The sequence below is a fragment of the Mollisia scopiformis genome, assembly GCF_001500285.1.
Source record: "Mollisia scopiformis unplaced genomic scaffold LY89scaffold_8, whole genome shotgun sequence".
In the NCBI taxonomy this organism is placed as follows: domain Eukaryota; kingdom Fungi; phylum Ascomycota; class Leotiomycetes; order Helotiales; family Mollisiaceae; genus Mollisia; species Mollisia scopiformis.
The window spans coordinates 912,314-932,381 of NW_017263588.1; the positions used below are offsets into that span (position 1 = coordinate 912,314).

General features: G+C 47.2%; 10 protein-coding genes across 10 annotated transcripts; 5 read left to right on the forward strand and 5 right to left on the reverse strand.

The window, feature by feature from the left end:
- Window positions 1–1,135: 1,135 nt before the first annotated feature.
- On the forward strand, window positions 1,136–2,071 carry LY89DRAFT_731759 (DUF1264-domain-containing protein; the record flags this gene model as incomplete). Its single annotated transcript, XM_018219610.1, has 3 exons — window positions 1,136–1,325; window positions 1,447–1,877; window positions 2,000–2,071. 3 exons carry the CDS (start codon window positions 1,136–1,138, stop codon window positions 2,069–2,071), a joined length of 693 nt encoding a protein of 230 aa, XP_018073714.1.
- A 2,143-nt stretch (window positions 2,072–4,214) lies between these two features.
- On the reverse strand, window positions 4,215–6,157 carry LY89DRAFT_731760 (terpenoid synthase; the record flags this gene model as incomplete). Its single annotated transcript, XM_018219611.1, has 10 exons — window positions 4,215–4,320; window positions 4,370–4,490; window positions 4,555–4,738; window positions 4,789–4,822; window positions 4,871–4,960; window positions 5,039–5,265; window positions 5,314–5,459; window positions 5,510–5,528; window positions 5,582–5,708; window positions 5,799–6,157. The coding sequence occupies 10 exons, from the start codon at window positions 6,155–6,157 to the stop codon at window positions 4,215–4,217; spliced, it is 1,413 nt and encodes a 470-aa protein (XP_018073715.1).
- A 507-nt stretch (window positions 6,158–6,664) lies between these two features.
- LY89DRAFT_716885 (uncharacterized protein) lies at window positions 6,665–8,290 on the forward strand (the record flags this gene model as incomplete). Its single annotated transcript, XM_018218298.1, has 3 exons — window positions 6,665–6,906; window positions 6,973–7,138; window positions 7,262–8,290. The coding sequence occupies 3 exons, from the start codon at window positions 6,665–6,667 to the stop codon at window positions 8,288–8,290; spliced, it is 1,437 nt and encodes a 478-aa protein (XP_018073716.1).
- Window positions 8,291–8,485: 195 nt separating this feature from the next.
- LY89DRAFT_773691 (uncharacterized protein) lies at window positions 8,486–9,775 on the reverse strand (the record flags this gene model as incomplete). Its single annotated transcript, XM_018221947.1, has 2 exons — window positions 8,486–8,963; window positions 9,207–9,775. Coding segments are annotated over 2 exons (1,047 nt in total), but the record flags the coding sequence as incomplete, so codon positions are not given.
- Window positions 9,776–10,531: 756 nt separating this feature from the next.
- On the reverse strand, window positions 10,532–11,122 carry LY89DRAFT_667325 (uncharacterized protein; the record flags this gene model as incomplete). Its single annotated transcript, XM_018212969.1, has 1 exon — window positions 10,532–11,122. The coding sequence occupies one exon, from the start codon at window positions 11,120–11,122 to the stop codon at window positions 10,532–10,534; it is 591 nt and encodes a 196-aa protein (XP_018073718.1).
- Window positions 11,123–11,555: 433 nt separating this feature from the next.
- Window positions 11,556–12,281, forward strand: LY89DRAFT_731765 (uncharacterized protein; the record flags this gene model as incomplete). Its single annotated transcript, XM_018219612.1, has 1 exon — window positions 11,556–12,281. The coding sequence occupies one exon, from the start codon at window positions 11,556–11,558 to the stop codon at window positions 12,279–12,281; it is 726 nt and encodes a 241-aa protein (XP_018073719.1).
- An 896-nt stretch (window positions 12,282–13,177) lies between these two features.
- On the reverse strand, window positions 13,178–13,681 carry LY89DRAFT_667327 (uncharacterized protein; the record flags this gene model as incomplete). The annotated part of the gene is made up of 2 exons (XM_018212970.1): window positions 13,178–13,438; window positions 13,550–13,681. The coding sequence occupies 2 exons, from the start codon at window positions 13,679–13,681 to the stop codon at window positions 13,178–13,180; spliced, it is 393 nt and encodes a 130-aa protein (XP_018073720.1).
- A 418-nt stretch (window positions 13,682–14,099) lies between these two features.
- Window positions 14,100–15,824, reverse strand: LY89DRAFT_489285 (uncharacterized protein). The gene is made up of 2 exons (XM_018207881.1): window positions 15,567–15,824; window positions 14,100–15,326 (listed from the first exon to the last, which is right to left on the reverse strand). Exons 1-2 carry the CDS (start codon window positions 15,593–15,595, stop codon window positions 14,459–14,461), a joined length of 897 nt encoding a protein of 298 aa, XP_018073721.1. The 5' UTR covers window positions 15,596–15,824; the 3' UTR covers window positions 14,100–14,458.
- A 143-nt stretch (window positions 15,825–15,967) lies between these two features.
- On the forward strand, window positions 15,968–16,932 carry LY89DRAFT_731767 (uncharacterized protein; the record flags this gene model as incomplete). The annotated part of the gene is made up of 2 exons (XM_018219613.1): window positions 15,968–16,024; window positions 16,141–16,932. 2 exons carry the CDS (start codon window positions 15,968–15,970, stop codon window positions 16,930–16,932), a joined length of 849 nt encoding a protein of 282 aa, XP_018073722.1.
- A 1,131-nt stretch (window positions 16,933–18,063) lies between these two features.
- On the forward strand, window positions 18,064–19,954 carry LY89DRAFT_706134 (general substrate transporter; the record flags this gene model as incomplete). Its single annotated transcript, XM_018217501.1, has 7 exons — window positions 18,064–18,228; window positions 18,346–18,453; window positions 18,508–18,599; window positions 18,651–18,735; window positions 18,783–19,182; window positions 19,235–19,498; window positions 19,554–19,954. The coding sequence occupies 7 exons, from the start codon at window positions 18,064–18,066 to the stop codon at window positions 19,952–19,954; spliced, it is 1,515 nt and encodes a 504-aa protein (XP_018073723.1).
- Between the last annotated feature and the right edge of the window lie 114 nt (window positions 19,955–20,068).

Genomic DNA, 20,068 nt, shown 5'->3' on the forward strand with positions numbered 1-20,068 from the left:
AGATTCGAGATCCAGCGATTTCGCTCCTTTTTCGCTCCTCTAAGCGAAAAGAGGAGGTAGCAAGGCTCTCTCCTCTTTTCTCATACCTTCGCCCTTTGCTTTGGAGTTGTTCATGTCGATGGAACACATTGTCAGAAATAGTCATCATTCTGCCAGCCATCTCGCACACCCAGCCTCTGTCGCCTGCCGTACTACTTCTCTGTTTTTCGTCATCACACTCCCATGTTTTTCATCTGCCGAATTTCAAAGGGCTTTCATTTCGAAGCATGACCAATATGGTACGATCCTACTCTTCAATCATCGAGGTCCTTGTCACAATCACTCATCTCTGCTTCGTAATGCGTCTCATGATCATCAGAATCGACCCAGCCAGAGCCTCATGTCTCCTCACGTAAGCGTTCTGCATGCATTTATTTATTTGCTTATCACATCCTTGCGTTTTTCTTTCACGAACCCGATATCTACCGACCACTAACAAAACCTCCAGTTTCTCCATAACTTCCGCGCGTCTTCTCGCTTTTCAGCTCTCCTTGCCAGACTCGTGCTCGGCAGAAAAGTTTGCCACAGGATATAGGGTATAAGGTTCAGGTCACCGAGAACGTGGGGCAGGTCGCCGATGACATTTGGAGTACGGCTCAAATGAGCAAGTTTCTTGGAGCTGGAGGATGAATGGATAGTCGGAAGTAAGACGGAGAAGCTGTTTCTCCAAGATGTGACGGGAGTGGGGTCATATTGCTGGTATCTTCGAGGATTCTGTTCTCTCGGTCAGAATCCATATTGGGCTTGCAAAAGAGCAAGGACCAGTGATGAACTGGAAAAGACGAAAAGGGAAGGTCGAAACCAATATAATGTCTGCACATCGATGTCATCTACATGGAGAGGAAAGAACCGGAGCAAGAAATGTTTCTCGTACGAAAAGAATGAGTGGTAGGGGCTGGATCTACCAGTGGTCAGCAAATTGCAAAACAAAAGTGGCAGGGTTCAAAGAAGAGGCCGAATGAAAACTGAGGTATAAGAGGCAATCCCTCCCTCTCAAGTGAAACATTCAAAACGAGCGAGAAAGCTTTGCTAGAGAAAGCAGAATCAGACGACACGACACAGCTGCACGCTTTTCTTGTCTTTCAACCATTTCACAATGCAGATCACCTTTGCTAGCCTGGTCTCTGTCCTAGGAGTTTTTGCCCCCTTCTCCTTCGCTGCGTTGCCATTCGGCAACATAGGCCCAGAAGGCAGTGTCCTCTTCCTGAACGGCTTTCACTTCCTCTCTGGCAATGCTTCTGCTGAGATCTCTGCTAATCATTACTGCACCATCCTTTCCGATGACTGTAAGTAATCTCATCTTTTTTTCCCATCAAACTCAATACGCGATTGCTCTCCTCCAATTCCTTGTCCTTTCTTCCTTCTCAATGGGTTCTAGGAGTTTTCACACTGACAACTCATCTACAGTCCTCCAATGCACAGTCTACACAACTGGCACAACCCCAGAACACCTCGCCGGCATCGAATACATAATCTCCCCAACCCTCTTCGCAACCCTCTCCTTCGAAGAACGACAGCTCTGGCACTCGCACGCCTACGAAGTGACATCAGGCTTCCTAATCGAGCCACACATGCCCGCCTCGGTTGATCTCGCCATCATGGGCGATGTCCTCGTTGGTACCTATGGAAAGACAGCTCACACCTGGCGATTCGATGCTGTGAACAAGACTGTCCCGGAAGGAATTCCCGAGTTGGTCATGGGGTATACGCAGGACGGACAGATCACGCCGGATTTTGTGACGCAGAGAGACGAGTTATTTGAGGTTAATAGTACGGAGATTAGAGAGCAGAGGGCGAATATTACGGCGCCGCCGATTCTTCCTGGGGCTGATAGTTGGGTGAGTTGTGCTTGGGTTTTCTTATCCTCTTTGCAAGTCGGTCCTATGTATAGAAATCGGAGCAGAACCTGTTGTGGTATTAGATAAGACAACATGCTGACCAAAAATCTTTCATCTTGCAGCAATTGGGATTCGTCCTGACGTATGGGTTGGTCAACACTACTAATGATACTGTCTTCCCCAGCTCTGGATGAATAGCTTGAAAGCAAAGCTGGACTTCGAATTATAAAGCTCCACAGTTGAAATAGTTGGCAGCGTGAGCAATTGAGTGATAAGACATGAGGTGGAGAATATTTCAAATTTGAGAGGAGGAAGAAGAAATCAAAATGACTCGAACTTCTGTCGGTTGTTGCGGCGTCTTACTCTCCGTGAATATTTCACCTGCCCTTTAAGCATATCTTGCTAGTCATGCATTTCACAGAAGAATGGTCCGATATCCAATCTTCATTCTTTACTCACTTCAAGTAGTACTTGCAGTGGCCAGATGCGGACATAATGGCCTTGAGACACAAAGAAATCTATCTTTGTTCTCAGCCCAGTCGTTTCCACACAAGTAATTGTAGAATCAAACCAACAGTCCCACCCTTTACCAGTTCTCCACATCATCTTAATTTCTCAGCAAGCTCAAGTATAACTTCACGACTATCTAATGTCACACCCAATTGACCAGATCGTACGCATGATCTACGCAACTGCGATCACCGTCATCGAAAGCCATCTATCCCGCTACGCCTCCGCTCTCCTGCTAGTAGTGCTTTGATAAAATATCGTGGTTTGACATCCTTATAATTCTCAAATTGATGGCTCTCCAAGTTGGTACACTAACGTAGATTTAGATCAGCAGTGGTGCTTTCTTCACGCGGAATAGGGCAGTGATGGGAGAAGCGTTGTATTGATTATGCCAATTTTTCTTTAGGATGCTGTTGCATTCAGCTTTTAAGACGGCTATTAGAGACAGTAATTTTATTACTGTAGGAGCGGTTGTTTGTGAGCTCCGTGTTATATACTTTACTAGTAAAGAGGAGGGTCTTGGTGGGTCGAGGAGGACCCATCATTGAATACTGTTTGGCGACTTAGTGTAGCCTCCGATGTCAAATAAAGTGAAAAACAATGTCCATTGCTAAAATTACTTCTCGAAGGGAAATAATCAAACATACGTCTGACGGTGAGCATGTACTAATATCAATGGAATGCGGGAATGCGCGAAGTGCGCGAAGTGCGCGAATTGCGCGAATTGCGCAAATCATGCAACTTCATACTTACTGCTGCAGATCATCATCAGTCTAGGTGACGAGGGCCAATAAAGGTTTGAGAAGTTCTTCTTGCAAGTATATAGCTGGTCCTGGCTGTATAATGCCATGATTAGCTTTAACCCTACTCTATTTTGAGCAGGCTATGTACGCGAGACGTCACCTTCTTTGTATAAACTACTATTTACGGATAACCATCTCGTCGAGGAAATTGTTCCTAGCAACGTTACGAATGGGTAAATGCGGAGTAGGCGAGAGTCGCAAGCCACCCTATAATTTTATTTGGTGTTAGCCTCAAACTCTTTTCTCAATTTCGCACCACAGACACGCACTCATCCACGACACAGATTCTTTGAGAAACAAACAGGGGCATTATATATGTCTACTCGTCTATCAACAGTAACAACTCTTCTCTACGATACCACAAAGGTCAGACAAGCAAAGCCAGCGCCGTCTATACCAAAGGGCGCTGAAAGAGGTCGGTTAGTGAAGACCAAAAGGATTTCTCCCACGACACCACGAAGATCAAAGAGAACAAAAACTTGCGACGCCTTTCCTACATGATCAGAAGAATCGGTTCAGCGAAGGTCAACAACTCCACCGTACCACAAAGAGCAAGCACACCTCCCTTCGCCATATCGAAGGGATCAGGAAAGCAAACACAAAACCTTCTCTCTCCAACGACACCACAAACCTGAGAAAAGGGATGACGAGCCTTACCTCTCCTCACTATACCCAAAGGATTGGACGGTGAAGACAAACGTCACCTTTTCGACGACGACACAGAGGTCAGAACACAGAATACCAAGATCACTTTCTAAAAGACAACGCAGTTATAGAAGTCACGACCGAGGCGTCAAAGTCTAGAAAGCAAAGGACAAAATCGATTACTTAACAACAACACAGAGATCAGTACCGGTGACCACGCCCTAGGACGTCGCAAATCAGAAACGTAAAGATCAACCGTGTCTCTCTCTCACAACATCGCAGACAACAAAAAGTCGAAACCCAAAATTTCTCTCGTCCACGACCGCGGAGGCCGAAACCAAAGATCAAGTGCTCTCACCAATCGCTGCTCGAGATACAATCAATTGACACCCTCGGACATTGTTGGTGGATGCTCCAAAACCACGACGGCACCAAACTCTCGTGCCATATCCTTGTACGTTGCAAAGTATCTGTGGCTTTGGTGGCTAGACTTAACATCAGCTTCGCATCTCTTTGCATACACATATTACTTACTGCCAATTTAAATTGGCTACCATACAAGAGTGCACAACGGCTATGTACTTCTGAACCTCGCGGTCGACAGCTTCACCCCAACTCGGAAGGTCTGCTTGGACGATATGCCAGTCTCGGTAACCTGTGGCTCAGAATTTGGTGTCAGCACTGCCTTGTCACACATGTCCGAGTGTGAACCTGAACACCATGTTCCAATGAATGAGTTGCGTCCGTTGAATACGGAGACAGCAAACGACAAAGAACGAAGAACGCTTCAAGCAAATATAACTCGCGTTCTCTCAGCATTAAGCCTCCCTTGTCGAAAGCTTCCTGCGTCGTCATGCCCAGATTACGGAGAATGCTAATGACATTGTGCGTCACGCATTCACGCTATGTCCTTTGGTCAGCCTCTGCCCGTTTCTACATCAGAATTGTCTCACCTCTTCCTTAGCGTAGCCCATCATGTCGTTCTGCCTGCAAAATATTAGCTAGGTCTTCGACCATGGAGATTATGCGACGTACAAGAAGACGACATCATCCAGAATCCTACGCAGGGTGACCAGAGATTTGTCGTTATAGGCAATGTCGGGAACCTCAATCTTCATAGCAAACCTAATGAATGGTGAGCGATGATTTCTCTCTCGGTATGCCCTGCAAAGCACGATTGTTCAGAGTTGAAGTGGTGCCTACTCAATCATACAGACTATCGGGAGAACGGCGACGCTGCGACGACGCATGTCTATGTACTCTTCCAGACCCGGAATCCTTGACTTGGCATAGTTTCCAACGCCTTCCAGGGCCCCTGAGCAGTAAAGCTCCATTGAAGCAGCATATCGCTTTTGCACAACTGCTTTCTCAGCATCTCTCTTTGGATGTGACGTTACATTCAAACAAGGAAATTTACCTTCTGACGCACTCTACAAAAACAGTTAACACGGAAGAGGAAAGAGGACATGTTTTCTCACCTCCACAATCCGACGCCAAATATCGTTATGCGCAATTACCAAAGCGTTCTTTGGGCTTTGTGGTTCTCCTCTCATGATTGACATGAGATTGTCAAGCATTTTTTTAGCGCCAGTAGGATCCCCTCTAAAACTACCGTTGTCGAATGCTTCGATATTGGTCAGCGTAGTCCTTATTCCTACTATCGCCTTGCCTTACGATCATCCCATGGGAAAACCTATACAACATCAGCCATCCCTTGTTCGGAATCTAGAGGGGAGCTCGACCTACCCAATTACCCCAGTCAACCAAAACCTTGAGATCTTCCTTGGAAGCGTGAGGTGCTGCAGCAGCAGCAAACCACCACCAACTAGTCTTTCTGATACGCTTGCGCAATGTTTCATCAGCGTTCAGTTCACTATACAGTACAATTAGTTTCTTCAACAATAGCGAATGGCAACCTCGTCCGAGCACCAACAAGAGGAGAAGCTTTGTACCATGGACTGACCGGAAGAGCCATTCTTCAGCCTCAAGCTTGACTGAAGCGTATGACGAATTAACGATCGGTTCGACAGCCATGATCGTGCAAAACATGTCTGGCATAAAGACCACCATCTGGTCAGGCTCAATTGTCATTTGCAGAAGCTGACCACATCTTGTCTTGACTTCAACGGTCTTGCAAAGCTTCGGTGCTATTGCGGTATCTTGCAAAGTCGAGCCGCTGGGAGCAGCTTTAATTGCCGATACCGAATCAGTGTCAGCAATAATCTCTTGCCCTACCCAAACAAGACCAAGAGCTTTCTGCTCTTCTGAAGCCATGATACTGTCGGAAAGCCTATAATCTTGTTCTTTTTCGAGACCGCTCATGATTCAATCTTCAATTGAAGGCAGTTGGCTTGAAAGGAAAAAGATGTGATAGAGTGTTCGCTATCAAAGTGGTGTTAGACAGATGCTCAACAATAGCCACAAGTCCAGTAAGAGGAAGACTTACTAACCAAGATAGCTCTGAGCAAAAGAGGCTTTATTTGTGGAAGTCGTGGTGCTTGCGGGAGGCACAGGATTGAACACGATAAAAGGTTTTTTAATTCCTCAAACGAGCTGCTCTTGGTTGGCACCGAAACTGCTATTCAAAGAACACTAGCTACTCGTGTGCGGCCGCACGAGGCTATAGTCGACTGTTTACAAAGTTGCGCACGAGGCTATCTTCGTTTACAAGCAGTTTCGGTTTTGGAATCTTCATCTCCTCTCGACACCTTCAACTCAACAATCAGAATTCGAATCACACTATTGTGCGAGCGCAGTACTCAGCAAATTCTCCACTCACGTCCACAACTCACGGTTTCAAACTTCGACTCGATTTCATAGTACAGCAACATGGCAGACAATAACGAAGGCCCAGTTATCCTGGTCAGATCAGAGCGCGGGGATGTAGAGAATCAAGCTGCTGAGGAGATCTGGGGCTATGCGTTTATACCAACACAACAGCATCTACCGGCAGCAGAGATGAGAAAGATGAAGATGGAGTTTGATGGCCTTGCAGCTGCTGTCGTTAGGAAGCTTAGGACTTTCAGCCGCGAGTTTGACAAGCAAGTCGGAGATAAGACTACCACCAACAAGTAAGTGTTACATAACTCCTTCAGACAATTCCCTCTTACATTTCGATGCTGATGGTCTACCTACAGAGGCGACCAAACCGTCACGTGGAGTATCTTTGGCAATTCCCAGATCAATCCCTATGGCCTTCTTACTCGGCATTGCAATAAGGACGAGATACTTTCTAAGTTGAGGGCAGAGATCATGACAATCCCTGAATGGGTAGACTGGAGTCAATTGGAACGAGGACAAAAGGTCTTTTAACAAATACGCAGCCGCAAACTGTATTGCTCTGCTCTTCCAAGTTTTCCTCCGAGAACATGCTGTAAGAGGTTTCCATCCACTCTATCAACGCTCGATAACTAACATACAAACCAGGCATCACCAGGCCTCGAACAAGTCTTCGCTCGCATTGACCATGTTCAACCATCAATCTTCCAGATCCGTATCCTAGATACAGTCGCATGGATTATCCAGGTCACGAACTCGATTACCAACCTTACATCTCCTGAAAATACGATTCGCCTCCGCTTGCTTCAAGCCATTATTTCGTTCCGGATCTTGCACCGCTCGGCAACAGACCAAGGATATTGGCCCGTTACTCGATACGGATACCCCTTTAACCACTTCGATACCATTCATATGCTCAACAACTTGTTCTGCCTTCCGATCTGGGACAGCTTCCGCAGTATCGGCATTCGCCCATCCGAGAACGAGGTCAAAGACTATGTTGCGTTCGTACGATATCTCGCCTACCTTATGGGTGCTCCAGACGAACATTTCGACTCCCCAGAGAGGGCCAAGACTACGTTCGAGTCAATGCTCATCTACGAGACGAACATCTACGCCATGTCGCAAGTCCGGGCCCATAAATACCTCGCTTGGTTGGAGGAGGTGACCCCTTTCTCCCGCGGCTTCCTATTGGCCGGTTGCCGAGCCATGAACGGCAACAGAGTCTGTGACGCGCTGGGACTTCCACCAGCCAGCTTCTTCCACCGCAAGGCCTTCAGAGGGCTTTGCGTGTCCGTCAAAATCATGGTGCGTCTGCAGAAGTTAAGTCCGGCTCTAGACCGGCACATCATCAAGGTCGCCCGCACCAAGCTGTGGGGTGGGATCAAGGACCACTGGGGATCCCACCCCTCGGCCGACATGCAGACGGTCCCGCGCGACCTGGTCGCGGACGTACTTCCAGAGCTCGAGGCCCACCTCGACCTGGCCAGCATTCGGCCAAAGAAGAAGAAGGCGGGATGGGAGCTGGTGCTGTTCGGGGTGTGGGTTGCCTGGGTGTTTCTGTGCGCCCTGCCGGTCGTGCTGGTTCTGGGGGGATTTGGGGTTGGTTTTGCGGTCTGGGCTGGGAAGTCGGGTGTGGGTGGTGCGGGTGGTGAGGGCGATGGAGCTCCATTTTGATTATCCGGGGGGTGCTAGGGGTTTTGCGGGGGCTGTATAGTGTAGAAATGAAATGTTTGTGAATAAACTTTGAATTGTTCGACTCGTGCTGGGATTTTAAAAATTAAAGTCCTAAGAATTTTATCGAGTTTGTCAATGTCCTCATCCGAAACCCGACTTTTACAAACTATAAGATTTACATTTAAAACGCTCACCCTACAATTTAAATGATGCTTCTATGCGATATGCAACAAAATCCTCAAAAATCCTCAATGTCCGTACCCAAAAGAGAACTTTAAAGGGGCTTAAGTCGGGCCCGAAGTCCACTGGCACATAAAACCAAATTACCACCTTCTCTCTCTTTTCTCCCCAGTATTCCTTCATCCTTTTCTGTTTCTCCATCTCTTCAATCTCAATGCTCTTCTTCATCTCAGTTGCCACGTCTGCGAAAATCTCCTCAGCCTCCTTTAGTTTAAAGATCTCGGGGACCCAGATGATCCAGTGGTCTCTTCGGATTTGAATTTTGTAGTTTTCTTTGCCGTTTTCGTCTACACCGAAGCGTTCGTGCATTTTGCGTTCAGTTTCATGTTCATTGATTAAGACAAGGGGACCGAGATCTTGATGTAATAGAGGGGCCATTGCTGGGAGATTGGGTCTAGGTTTGGAAACTTTGGGGTAGGAAACTGGGAGGGGGCTTATATGGACGTTGAAAAAGGGGGTGTGTGATTGGTGATTGTAAATTATCACCTGGTGGCGGATATGATTCAAGGCGTGCACTGGGCATGAAGAGCAATGAGATGACAATTTTCAACTTCGATCCTCCCCTTCCCGTGAACTTCTTTCCAATGCAAATTGTAAATAGAAGCAGCTCTCGTACTTGATCCTTTCTCACATAGATATTTTGTGCCCATCAATGCGCTCAAGCAGAAACACGTACTCGTTCCGGAACATATCGTCTATTACTTCTGGCAATAGCTCCTTTGGGACTTGGATGATATACTTGCCCAGGCGAATTTTGAATTCAAAATTACCCTTGCCGAAACGCTCACGCAGTTTCCTCAACGTTCGCTCCTTTTCTACGCAAGGGCGTTCTCCAACGTCGTAGGTGTAGGGAAATTGTTTGCGAGGCTTTTTGGCAAGATCGGGTTGCGTGGTGATGTTTTCTGGGAGCATCTCTTCGGCAATGTCCTGGGTGTTGGGAAGCTGTCCGCGAGGCTCCTTGATATGATCTGGTAGCGTGGTGATGTTTTCTGGGAGCATTTTTCCTCCAACGTCGTGGGTGTGGAAAGGCTGGTCGCGAGTCTCTTGTATAGGATCTGGTGGTGTGATGAGGATTTGTAGGGGCATCTTGGCGAACTGTTTGGTTGAAAGTGTAGGTTGAGTTTTGAAGAGAGGCTGGGTGGTGAAGAGGCCGGTCCGCTGTCTATTTATACTACAAGGATTTGCCAGCCTTGTGAATAACGCGGTATAAACATGGAGCAATATGTTGAATAACTTAGCCTCAGGGTGCAAAAGCAATAACAGTCTGGCGCACCGCAATGGCTTCCAGATTATCGACGCAGAAGACTAAAAAGACGTAAGACCATGCTTACACAAGACTTCCTCCTCGCCATCTCCTTGGGCATTCTCCTCTTCTTTCTTGTCTCTCGAATCTGGAAAGATGTACTCAACCCCCTCGTCTGTCAATATTTCAGGGACATACATAAGAAAATCCTCATCTCGAATTACGATCATTCCGTTCGCCTTGCTTATATGTACCTTAGCACGGGTTCATCATCTTTATAGTCTTAAATTAGCTAACGAGGACGAGGAGGATGAGGCTAAGATTGTGTTCTTTGAATTCAGGGCCGTAGTGCCAATATTCTGGTCCCAAACAGATACCCGGGAGGATTGTGATGATTTAGAAACCAATTTATTGGGAAAATATAAGTTATTGCTGTATAAATCGTTGGCGCGGGGGCAGAGCTTGGGATTGATTGGTTGTCTTGGAAGGTATGGAGAGATGTCGATCGAGTTGAAGGTTCAGGGTAGCTTTTTAGATACACGTAAATGCAAGCACTTTATTTTCCGAAGTGGTTGGCTCAATCTGTTTGATTCATTCTGTTGAGGGCAATGAGTCAATATCCACGAAAATCTTTTGTACGAGAACCCGAAGCAATTCCAATATGCCTAGCCTACAATAACATTCGCACCCTCCAGCTACCACTGTCCATTCATTATCATCCCCGAGGTCCTCAATTGACGAAATCACTGAAACACCCTTCAAGCAGGTCTAAGTCGAACAGGAGCAGACGCCTTGGGAACTTCAAAGATCACTTCACCCGTCTTTGTGTCGACAAACTTTTTGCTCCCAGACTTTCCATAAGTCCACTCCATATTTCCAAATACCGGTTTGGATGACATAGTGAACTTGGACTTCTCACTTTTGCCTCCCTTCTTTCCAAATCCCGAACCTTTGTGCTTTCCCAGAGCATGAACTTGAACTTCGTGGCGAGCGTACTCCCATATCTCTGTACCGACGGATGCTTCTGGGACCTTGATCTCGATAGTAGACTCTCCTCCTCCGAAAGTGACAGGTCCAAATTTGAAGTTGGTGCCGTATTTGCGCTGGAGGTACTTGATGAGGCGGGGGATGAGACAGATGTTGTCGCCAATTGGGATCGTGTGCTTCTTGAGGGGCATTGAAGGTTGGGTTGAAGGTTGATCAACACTGCCAGAATGAGCTGGTAAGCTGCTCATGGTGGGCTTCGTGGCGAGGGAGGGTTGTTGTTGTTCGATGGGGATTTCGATGTTGAGATTTTGTGGGGACTCCATTGCTGATTGGGAACGAAGAAGCAAATCGCGAGAAGGCATTCTTAACGTGATGTTTTAAGAAGCCAGCAGAAAGATTGAACAAAGACTCCTCTCAAGATTTGCGAAGATTGCGGTGTTGAGGCCGGAGAAAGTTAACTTTGCGAGATTTTCAACTACGACCATCTAGATTTTTAAATTCACTCGTTCAAAGAAAATCGACTCAACTTTGAACGCCCATGTCACCTTTGCTTTGACGCCAATTGTTTCTTCGGTTTTCATAGAACTGGCGGGTCGATCGAGATCGTTCAGGATGCTCCTTCCTTCAATGCGCTTCGAGAGATATGGCAAGAGCGTCCACGATATCCATTGATCAGATCATTCCTCAAGTCTTTCAACTAAACAAAAGCACATCGACAGTAATTATCAGCATCGACAGCAATTATCAACATCGATAACAACCATCAACACCGATACGATATCAATATCAATAACAATGTGCGTCACCTGGCTACATGTCCACCACTGCGGCCATAGCGAAAAGCACGAACACAATTGTTATCCCTCCCTCCTCCAACGAGAATGCTACGAAGAATACGTGTGCAAGAACTTGCATACCGGTATTTCTTGCTGGATGTGTGCTAGGAGATTGCGTCGCCAAGTCCTCAGGCTCAAGGATCCAAGTGAGCAGGAGGAAGTCAGAGTCAGTCTTGACAGCAATATGGAAGAACATGCGAGGCTTGAAGCGGTTGTGAAAAAATGGCGAGAGGCAGCGGCAGGAACTCTATCCAACAGCGACCAGCCATCTGAGACTAGAGAAGATGGCAATCAGAGGTGGACATATTCGAATCGAGCCTTTACATCAAGCCCGGAATGGAAAGATGCTGTTGCTAAGGTGGTCGCAGACGAAATTGGTTCGGACGAGGACGAAGAGTTTGAGAACGAAGAGTCTGATGATGACGAATTTGCTGTTAAGAAACCTGACACGCCCTTGAAGCAGCTCGAGAACAGCACTGCGATCATCAAAAAGATGCCAGGTGTAATGAAATCGATTGAGGACAATACTGCGACCATTAAAGACATGCAAGATGTGAAGAAATTGGTTGCGGACAATACTACGGCCATCAAAGAGCTGTCAGGTGCGGTGAAAGGTTGGTTGGAAGAAGAAGCAAGGGAGGAGGCGCAAACTGCACATGTGATGAAAAAGCCAAGACTCTCCTGATCGGGCGACTTGAGCAGCTAAGAGCCGTTGGCTACCGGGATCGAATTGACCTGGAGAAATGTTGGTACTGAAATGCTCGGAGTTAGATGGGAGCTGTTACGCTTAAGAATGAGATATCCTTGTGTCTGAGAAATTAGCTCAAATTGGACCAGTGACAAATAATTGCTTCTTCTTTGGTAAAATCAAATGAAGGTTGGCAACAAGTTAAAAGTGCACATTTTAGCAGATGTAGTGTTACAAACTAGTAATACCCACAATCAGAGATAATCAAAAAGTTGGATAGAAGTGATTGTCATTCGTTACTGTTCATCTTGTGCTATCCACCATCCAAGGACCTATCAATTAAGTACGTAACACAGAAACCGAGTCTTCCTCCCCACTCATAACAACGTTCGAACTCGTGATTCGTGCGTTGCCCAAAACTGTGCTATATTCTCGCCGTCTACAACATCGTTAACAGTGCCAGGTATACCGACGCGATCTTGGACAGGTGTCAAGTCCATATGAATAAGCTCTGGAATAGGGTACTGTGGGTGTACAGAAGCCTTGTAGAATCAAAACTTTTGCTTGACATGTCTAAGCTGGTGGCGATACTGGAGAAGACAATATGCATGATACCACTGACGAAGGCTCGATCCACTTGGGTCCGTAACCGCCATCCACTTCTAAAGACACTTGAAAGTCCACATGTATTCAACCATTCCGTCGTGGCCAAGCCTGTAATTATAATTCTTTGGAGCAGGTAGCAAGGTATTGCCTCTTATGGCGAGGATTTCTATGCCCTCGCTCCAGCTACGATGCGGAAAGGCTTGTGGGCTAGGAATCGAGAGCTCATCCGGATTTGGGCGGAAGTGGGGCCTATTAACGACGTAGATACTGGTTTCCTTCGGATTGTATTAGATCTTCCCCTCTGGGCGCTGTCCACCAGGTAGGAACTTCGGTTTTGAGCTCAAGTATTCGAATCGAGACTCTCGACAGATAAAAAGCATGGCAACATCTTTCGCAGCAGCAGACTTCGCAGTATTACCGCGGAATATCTTGTGATTGCGTGCATTGTGACAGAGATCAAAGCGGTAATGTAAGGTTGGTGACTGTTCAAAGTGCCACCCGAAGATTGCAAGAGGCATAACTCGACGGCTGATGGTAGGGCGAACTTCCTGCAGAGCGAGTTAGCATTGAAAAAGCTGTCTATGATCAAAGAAATGCGAGAGCTCAATCACCTTGTTGAGAATGAAAACTAACGTAGGATTTGAAAGAGCTTACCACACAATACGGCGCAACTCAGGTGGTAACTTTGCGAAGAGCGTAAATTCAACAAGAGGCTTCGTGGTCTTCGGAGAAGGCATTTCGGTCTGAATCTTCTGACTTTGCGCAATGGCCATCTCGAGGACCTTTTTCATGGCGGGAGTCTTCTTTCTTGAACTAGCTTGGTACTGACAATACCTTTGGCCTTCGCGACTTTAGGAGTGGGAGGAAATGCTCCCCACTTTGCAGAGGCTATTCGACCTTTGTGCTTCTCGATTGCTTGCTGCGGAAACATCTTGGGAGTTGGTAAAAGACCTCCGCGTTTCGCGCCAACGTTCCTGAAAGGAAGAATGTCTTGAATTGTGATGTGGACGGTAAGAGATGTTAGTAGTCAATTGTTCAAAGACTTCTATGGAGTAATTGGAAGCTTCGCCAAACTGCCCCTAGAAAGACAATTTATGCTCTGGACAATGCGAGAGTGCAAAACCTGCGCTGCGTTGATAGCTTCGCAACGGGATCCAAGGAAAGACAAGTTTATTGTGAGAGGTCTCGACATTGTGAATTGTTCTGGTAGTGTGCAAGTTCAATGTTGAATTAGATTACTGAAGCCCTTGGTAGTATTACCCTCTAGGCCAAACGAACATATAGCCTTGATGTCTGACACTCGCGGACATACTACGTTTAATCCTGCGCATTAAGCCAACCCAACTCAATATGTACAATTGAACCATTCTTAGTCAGGTGAAGTAGTGTGGGGAAGTTCGGACTATTCTATCCTTAGCTGAGAGAAATACTCATAGCCTATTACCAGAATCCAATCCACAATGATGATTCGGTACTGCGATTCCATGCTCTGTTCCTATTCTTACAGTTCTTGGGCCACTGACATACTTCGCTCGCCCACTCCTTCTCTCATGTCATTCCTGTGGAAATCAAGAACAATCGCTCCATCTCTCCAAACCACTTCCCAAAATGTGTTCTAGTAAAGTCAACTTTGGTACCACGTAGCTCGGGTCATTTTCTGCTCTATGATCGTTCGATGCTTGCATTCTGCTCCGCATACAGTCTCTTGGGGCCATAGATTCGCCATCAGCAGAACTGATAGAGATGCCAATCAGTTCCTTCAGGCCGCTAAAGAGTTGTCTAATATTCGCCTCTCCCTGCTCGAGACGGTACCGTCGAGTCCTGTCAGAGCGTGAACGAACGGATATGCTGTAGTTGGGTACTGCTAATCGCTTTACACCAGAGAACCAACCCGGCGAAGTACCGCCTTCTTTGACGTAATCTTTAGCCGCCTCTGTATAGTCGTAGACAGCTTGACTGTACCAATTCTGGATGTAAATGATGGCTGCGTCGGGGTAATAAATCTTTCTTTTCGAGATTCCAGGCAGTATGTTTGAGTTCGCCATTAGATATTCAGCCCTTGCCTCTCGACAGACTTCAAGTAGTGCGAGGTCCTTTGCACGAACCCACATACGGTATCCAACCTGTTCTCCACGGACTCCATGAACGAAGCTATATTGCGACCCATCTTCAGCCTCTGGCTCATTTTCCGAGGGCGCTTTGTATTTCAGTCGAAGTGGGATAAGACGAGTGGCCGGAGGGAGGGCGTGCTGCCAAATTTGGCGGCGAAGCTCGATCGGAAGGCCCGGGAAGAGCGTGAAGGTCTCCAGAGGCTGTGCAATGTCAGCAGCGGTAGAGGTGTCTTGATTGGAAATAGCAGTAGTGAGTGCATTGGAGGTTGCCATTTCGATGACACTAATGGTCACGATGAGGAGATACACTAAGCTATTCAAGACGCTGCCGTAGGAAAGAAACTCAGTTCAAATACATCTTTCCTGCCCGTACACTTTAAAGAAGCACAAAGTGTCATGAAAGGCATGGAGCACCGAAATCCCAACAAGGACTTTCCATCCTTGCGTGAAAGGCAGAAAGCACTAATACAACATGCTAGATGCAGGTCCAAAGGATGTGATAGGAACAACCTCATAGTAAGAAGAAAAGAACTAGATAAAAAGAAAAGCTCAATTTTCTACTTACAGCGACGTAAAATTTGAATCGCTATTCATTCTGACTAAACTAAATGCAACAACTTCTTTTCGGCTCAACAAACAATTGTAGCCTGTCCCTGCTGATCTAGGCAGTGCATTAGAGTCGTACTAGCAGAATGTACACCTCAGCGTGTGTTGACAACCATGTTTGATCCTTCATGAAACTTTAAGTATAAATTTAGAGTGCAGCCACTACTAACAACCAGAAACTTCTCACCATCAAGCGGATACTGACGTCGCTGTTGAGGTGCAGAACGACGAGTTGTCGTCTAGACAAGATACCACGAACCCCGCGCTGGCTTACTAAGCAGCTCATCCCTCACTGGTGCACTACCTACGAACATCACATCACTAAATATCAGCAGCCTCAAAGCCTCCAACAACTTCAATATGCTTCAGGACTTCCCCCAATTTGCGCTTCTGCCCCTTGAGCTCCGTCGAGACATTGTAAGTAGCAAACCCTTTGCGCCTATCCTAGCTAGCTGTGGTTCGCGTTCATGAGGAGCATTCGATCTTCTCTGGCTCAAACTCCCAAGAGAAAACCTGGTATTGATTGGCTGTAGTGGAATTTTGCAGTGGCAGGTTGGAGCCAAGACATCCACTTCTCGCTTTCGAACCCTAGACAAGCCTGGGAGGATGTGCCATTCGATTGTCGCAAACATATATTCGCTACGGAGCTGGCAATTCCACCACTTCTCTACACTTGTCACGACTCTCGTGCCGCAGCGTTAGAGCACTACTCTTTGGGTTTCAGTGCCGAGGCCAAGAATGCTTGGAGCTGGAGGGCGAATCATTTCGCGGATCCCGAATTCGGCGACTGCCCATACGACGAGGGGCTACAAGAGGTTGGAAAGAGAACATATTGGGCACCCGAGAGTGATGTAGTTGTTCTTGAGCACGGAGAAGAACCGTATGCATGCGACGGGACCTCCATCTGCAATTCCATGCCGTACCGCAGACACGAATACAGGCTTGATGAACGACTCAAATATATGGCTGTCACGATGGATGTGTGGAACGGTGGAACTGGCAGTATACTACTTGATGTTCCAGGACTTCAGGTGCTTTTTGTGTTGGTGGACAGAAAACCGTTCTTCCCCTTTCTCGGATCGACTGCGGAAAAGAACCTGGACACATTGCAGAGCTTGAAGCAGGAGTCTTGTCGTATCATTGAGAGGCAGATGACAGAAGCTGTTCGTTCCGACTCAGCTCTCTTCCACATCAAGCGTGATAGAGATGCCACTGTTTTCGTCGAAGTTGTCCTTGTCGAGAGTCTCGATGAGCTACTTGAAAGGGTCGGACAGCGAAGAAAGGATGCACATGTTCGTAAGGCAAACAACTCGGTCATCATGTAGCCTCCACTTTGAATCGAGATGATCTATAAGCTCCAATTGCATGCTCTTTGCGCTGTGTGGGCAGGTGTTACATGGACTTGAATCATTTGTGATGCAGTGAGATAGCAGGGACAAGACACGACGGAGAGCATGAAACAACACTCATGAGTAGGTCACGCGATCCCGATCTTTTGCAACATTATCTTGTGCTTTAGGTCGAGAGAAACATTGAGGTTACATCTACAAAATCAGCAAATCATGTTGTGAGCATCGCAGGCTCAATGCAAAGTCTCTCGATATCCAGTAACCCCTCTGATTTTGTTTCACGTCCAACAAACGTCAACCAAGTGCTGGGGTTTGAACATGAATTCACCTTGGCCCCCAAAAGTTTTGTTGCACGTCGCACAGGAAGAGGACTAGGACAACGACCAGGACCAGGAGGGCCATGACAAAAGTTAATGATGAACCCACATTCGGACATTGCAACCCCTAACCCCTACTTCGCTATTCCTCTTTAGCTACTATGACACTGCTTCACTCGAGCGATCGAAAGTTATTTCGTGGTCTTGAGACCCTCCAGCTCGAGTGGCTTGATTGTTAGAACTGTTGTCTTTGAATTACTGATAGATTCGTCGTTGACGTCTCGAGTCTTCGCTCATGAGGGCGTTGGAGTGTCCGCTCCTGACACCGAGTATCGCATACTTGACAGGCAACGATGGAATTCCCGACATCAAAAACAGACAGTCCGGGTATCCGTTTCCCACAAACATAGCCTATGGCCCTACCAGTTCTGCAAATACTGATATCTCACATCAGCTGCGGCCGCTGCTTCATCATATTGCGGGTTCCCCGGAAACGTCAAACGTTTCCCAGACGCAGTCAGAATCCTATTGTACTGCACTGGATGGTTGTTTCCGTACCATTACTGACCGAATATGGTGTCGAGCAGCTCGCTCCACACTCCACGTGATGGAAGCAAGCAGCATTATCCAAATTGGTCTGGGTAACGTCTCCAGTGTGGTGGGTCGGAGGCTATCTTGAATTCTCTGGTCAAAAGGCAAGAATTTCATAAGAGTCCGGCATTATTCCCTACATATGCAGTTCAGGATATCCCTTGTTATATCGTTACTCTAGTGATTTCAAGCTTTCAAGATGAAGACCTTAGATGAAGTTGCTGGCAAGCATGTTGAGAACAAACGCCAGTTCAACTTGTATAATGTAATTATGGTGATAGCGATGTCTCTGGGAGCTCTGAGCTATGGGTATTCGACTGCCATTATTGGACCAACACTTGGTAACTCCCTACATCTAGGTACGGTTCTCGGCTAACATATGTAGCTCAACCTTCTTTTGTCGAATATTACCGGCTTGCGACAAGAAAGCATGCAACGGCTCTCATCTCAACTATTACTGTACGTTCTTCACCCTCTCCAGGTCGTGTGGAAAATGCTGATTCTACAGGGTTTGTACTCGACAGGTGGCTTCCTAGCCTGCTACACGGTGCCATATGTCGCCGATAAATGGGGTCGAAAATGGGCAGTTGTCTATGCAAGTACTCAAATGTTGTACAAATTAGGCATTACTAACAAGGAAAAGTGCTCAACGTATACCCTGGTTTCAGGAGCGTTCCTCGCTGGTTCAACCAATATAGGAGAATTCATCTTCTTCCGTTTCATGGCTGGTGCTGGGTATGAGCCTCCCCAATACATCCGCGAAGACTCGTTCTGACTCCTTCGAAGTGCTTTCTCGCTCTTAGCTGCAGTTCCTATCTGGGTGAACGAGGTAGTCCCACCCCGCAACCGCGGCGCTTTCATCACGCTCATGGTAAGTTCCCCGTTCCCACCATACTTCATCTAAGCTCACAAATCTAGGGCTTAATGCTCCTCCTCGGCTACATGTTCGCTTCCTGGGGCTCCTACGGCTTTTACTTCTACCACCCCTCCTCCAACAACCAATGGCGCCCCATGCTTGCCCTCCAATGCCTCCCTCCCATCATTCTAATCTCCATCATGCCCTTCCTGCCCGAATCTCCTCGCTGGCTCGTCAAAAACAACCGTATCACCGACGCCGAGAAGGTACTGCTGAAACTGCACGAGCCGGAAGAAGCGAAGATCGAGATGCGGCAGATTACGCTGCAGTTGGAGAGGGAGAAGGGGTTGGAGACTAGTTGGTATGCGATGTTGTGGGGGAAGAAGAGTTATAGGGTCAGGAGTGCGGTAGCATTTGGGACGACGAGCTTTATTCAGTTTTCGGGGATTTTGGTTATTAATAGTTCGTCGCCCTTCTCGAGTTTTATGTGGAAGTTGACTGACTTGGGGTGCAGTTTTTGGACCGCAGATCTATGGTGGTCTTGGTTATGGACTTAGTACCCAACTCATGCTCGCCGCTTGCTGGGTTACCGTGGCTTTTGTGTCGAGTTTCCTGTCGATGTTTGTCGTTGATCGGGTTAGTCGGCCGAAAATGATGGCTGGTGGCATGATTGGTTGTGTTTGTATACTGATTACGGAAACTGTGCTGGTGGCGAGGGATAAGGTTGGACCGGGAGAGAATAAAGATGCGTTGAAGGCGGCTGTTGCTATGATTTTCCGCAAGTCTACCCCTCCCTCTGCCAATAACTCCCTCATCTAATCGAATCTCTGTAGTCTACGTAGCATGCTACGAATGGATGAACAACGTCCAACTCTCCTACCTAGGCGAAATCTTCCCCTTCCACCTGCGCGCCAAAGGCCTTTCGTTAGGCGTCTCGGGCATAGCGCTGCTTAATATCATTTGGCTTCAAGCTGCTCCTACTGCGTTGAAGAACATCGGGTGGAAGTATTATTTATGTTTTATTATTCCCAGTGCGCTGGCAGCGGGGGTTATACTAAGGTGGTTTCCCGATACGAGGGGATTGAGTTTAGAGGAGTGTGCGAGGGTCTTTGGGGACGAGGTTGAGCTATTTGGAGGGAAGCAAGGCGGAGAGGAGGCGGTCGTGGTTGGCGATGGTGGTGGAGAGGCGGTAGGTGCTGGGAGTGAGGAGTCTGGTGGGAAAGAGAATGCGTGAAGTGCTTATGAGAAGATGTACTGTCACTCAATTCCAAACATTCTCAAGGTCTGGAGTGTCCACCGTCCTGTGAAAGAACGTACGATGATTAATGTCTCGCTAGAGGAGAAACAT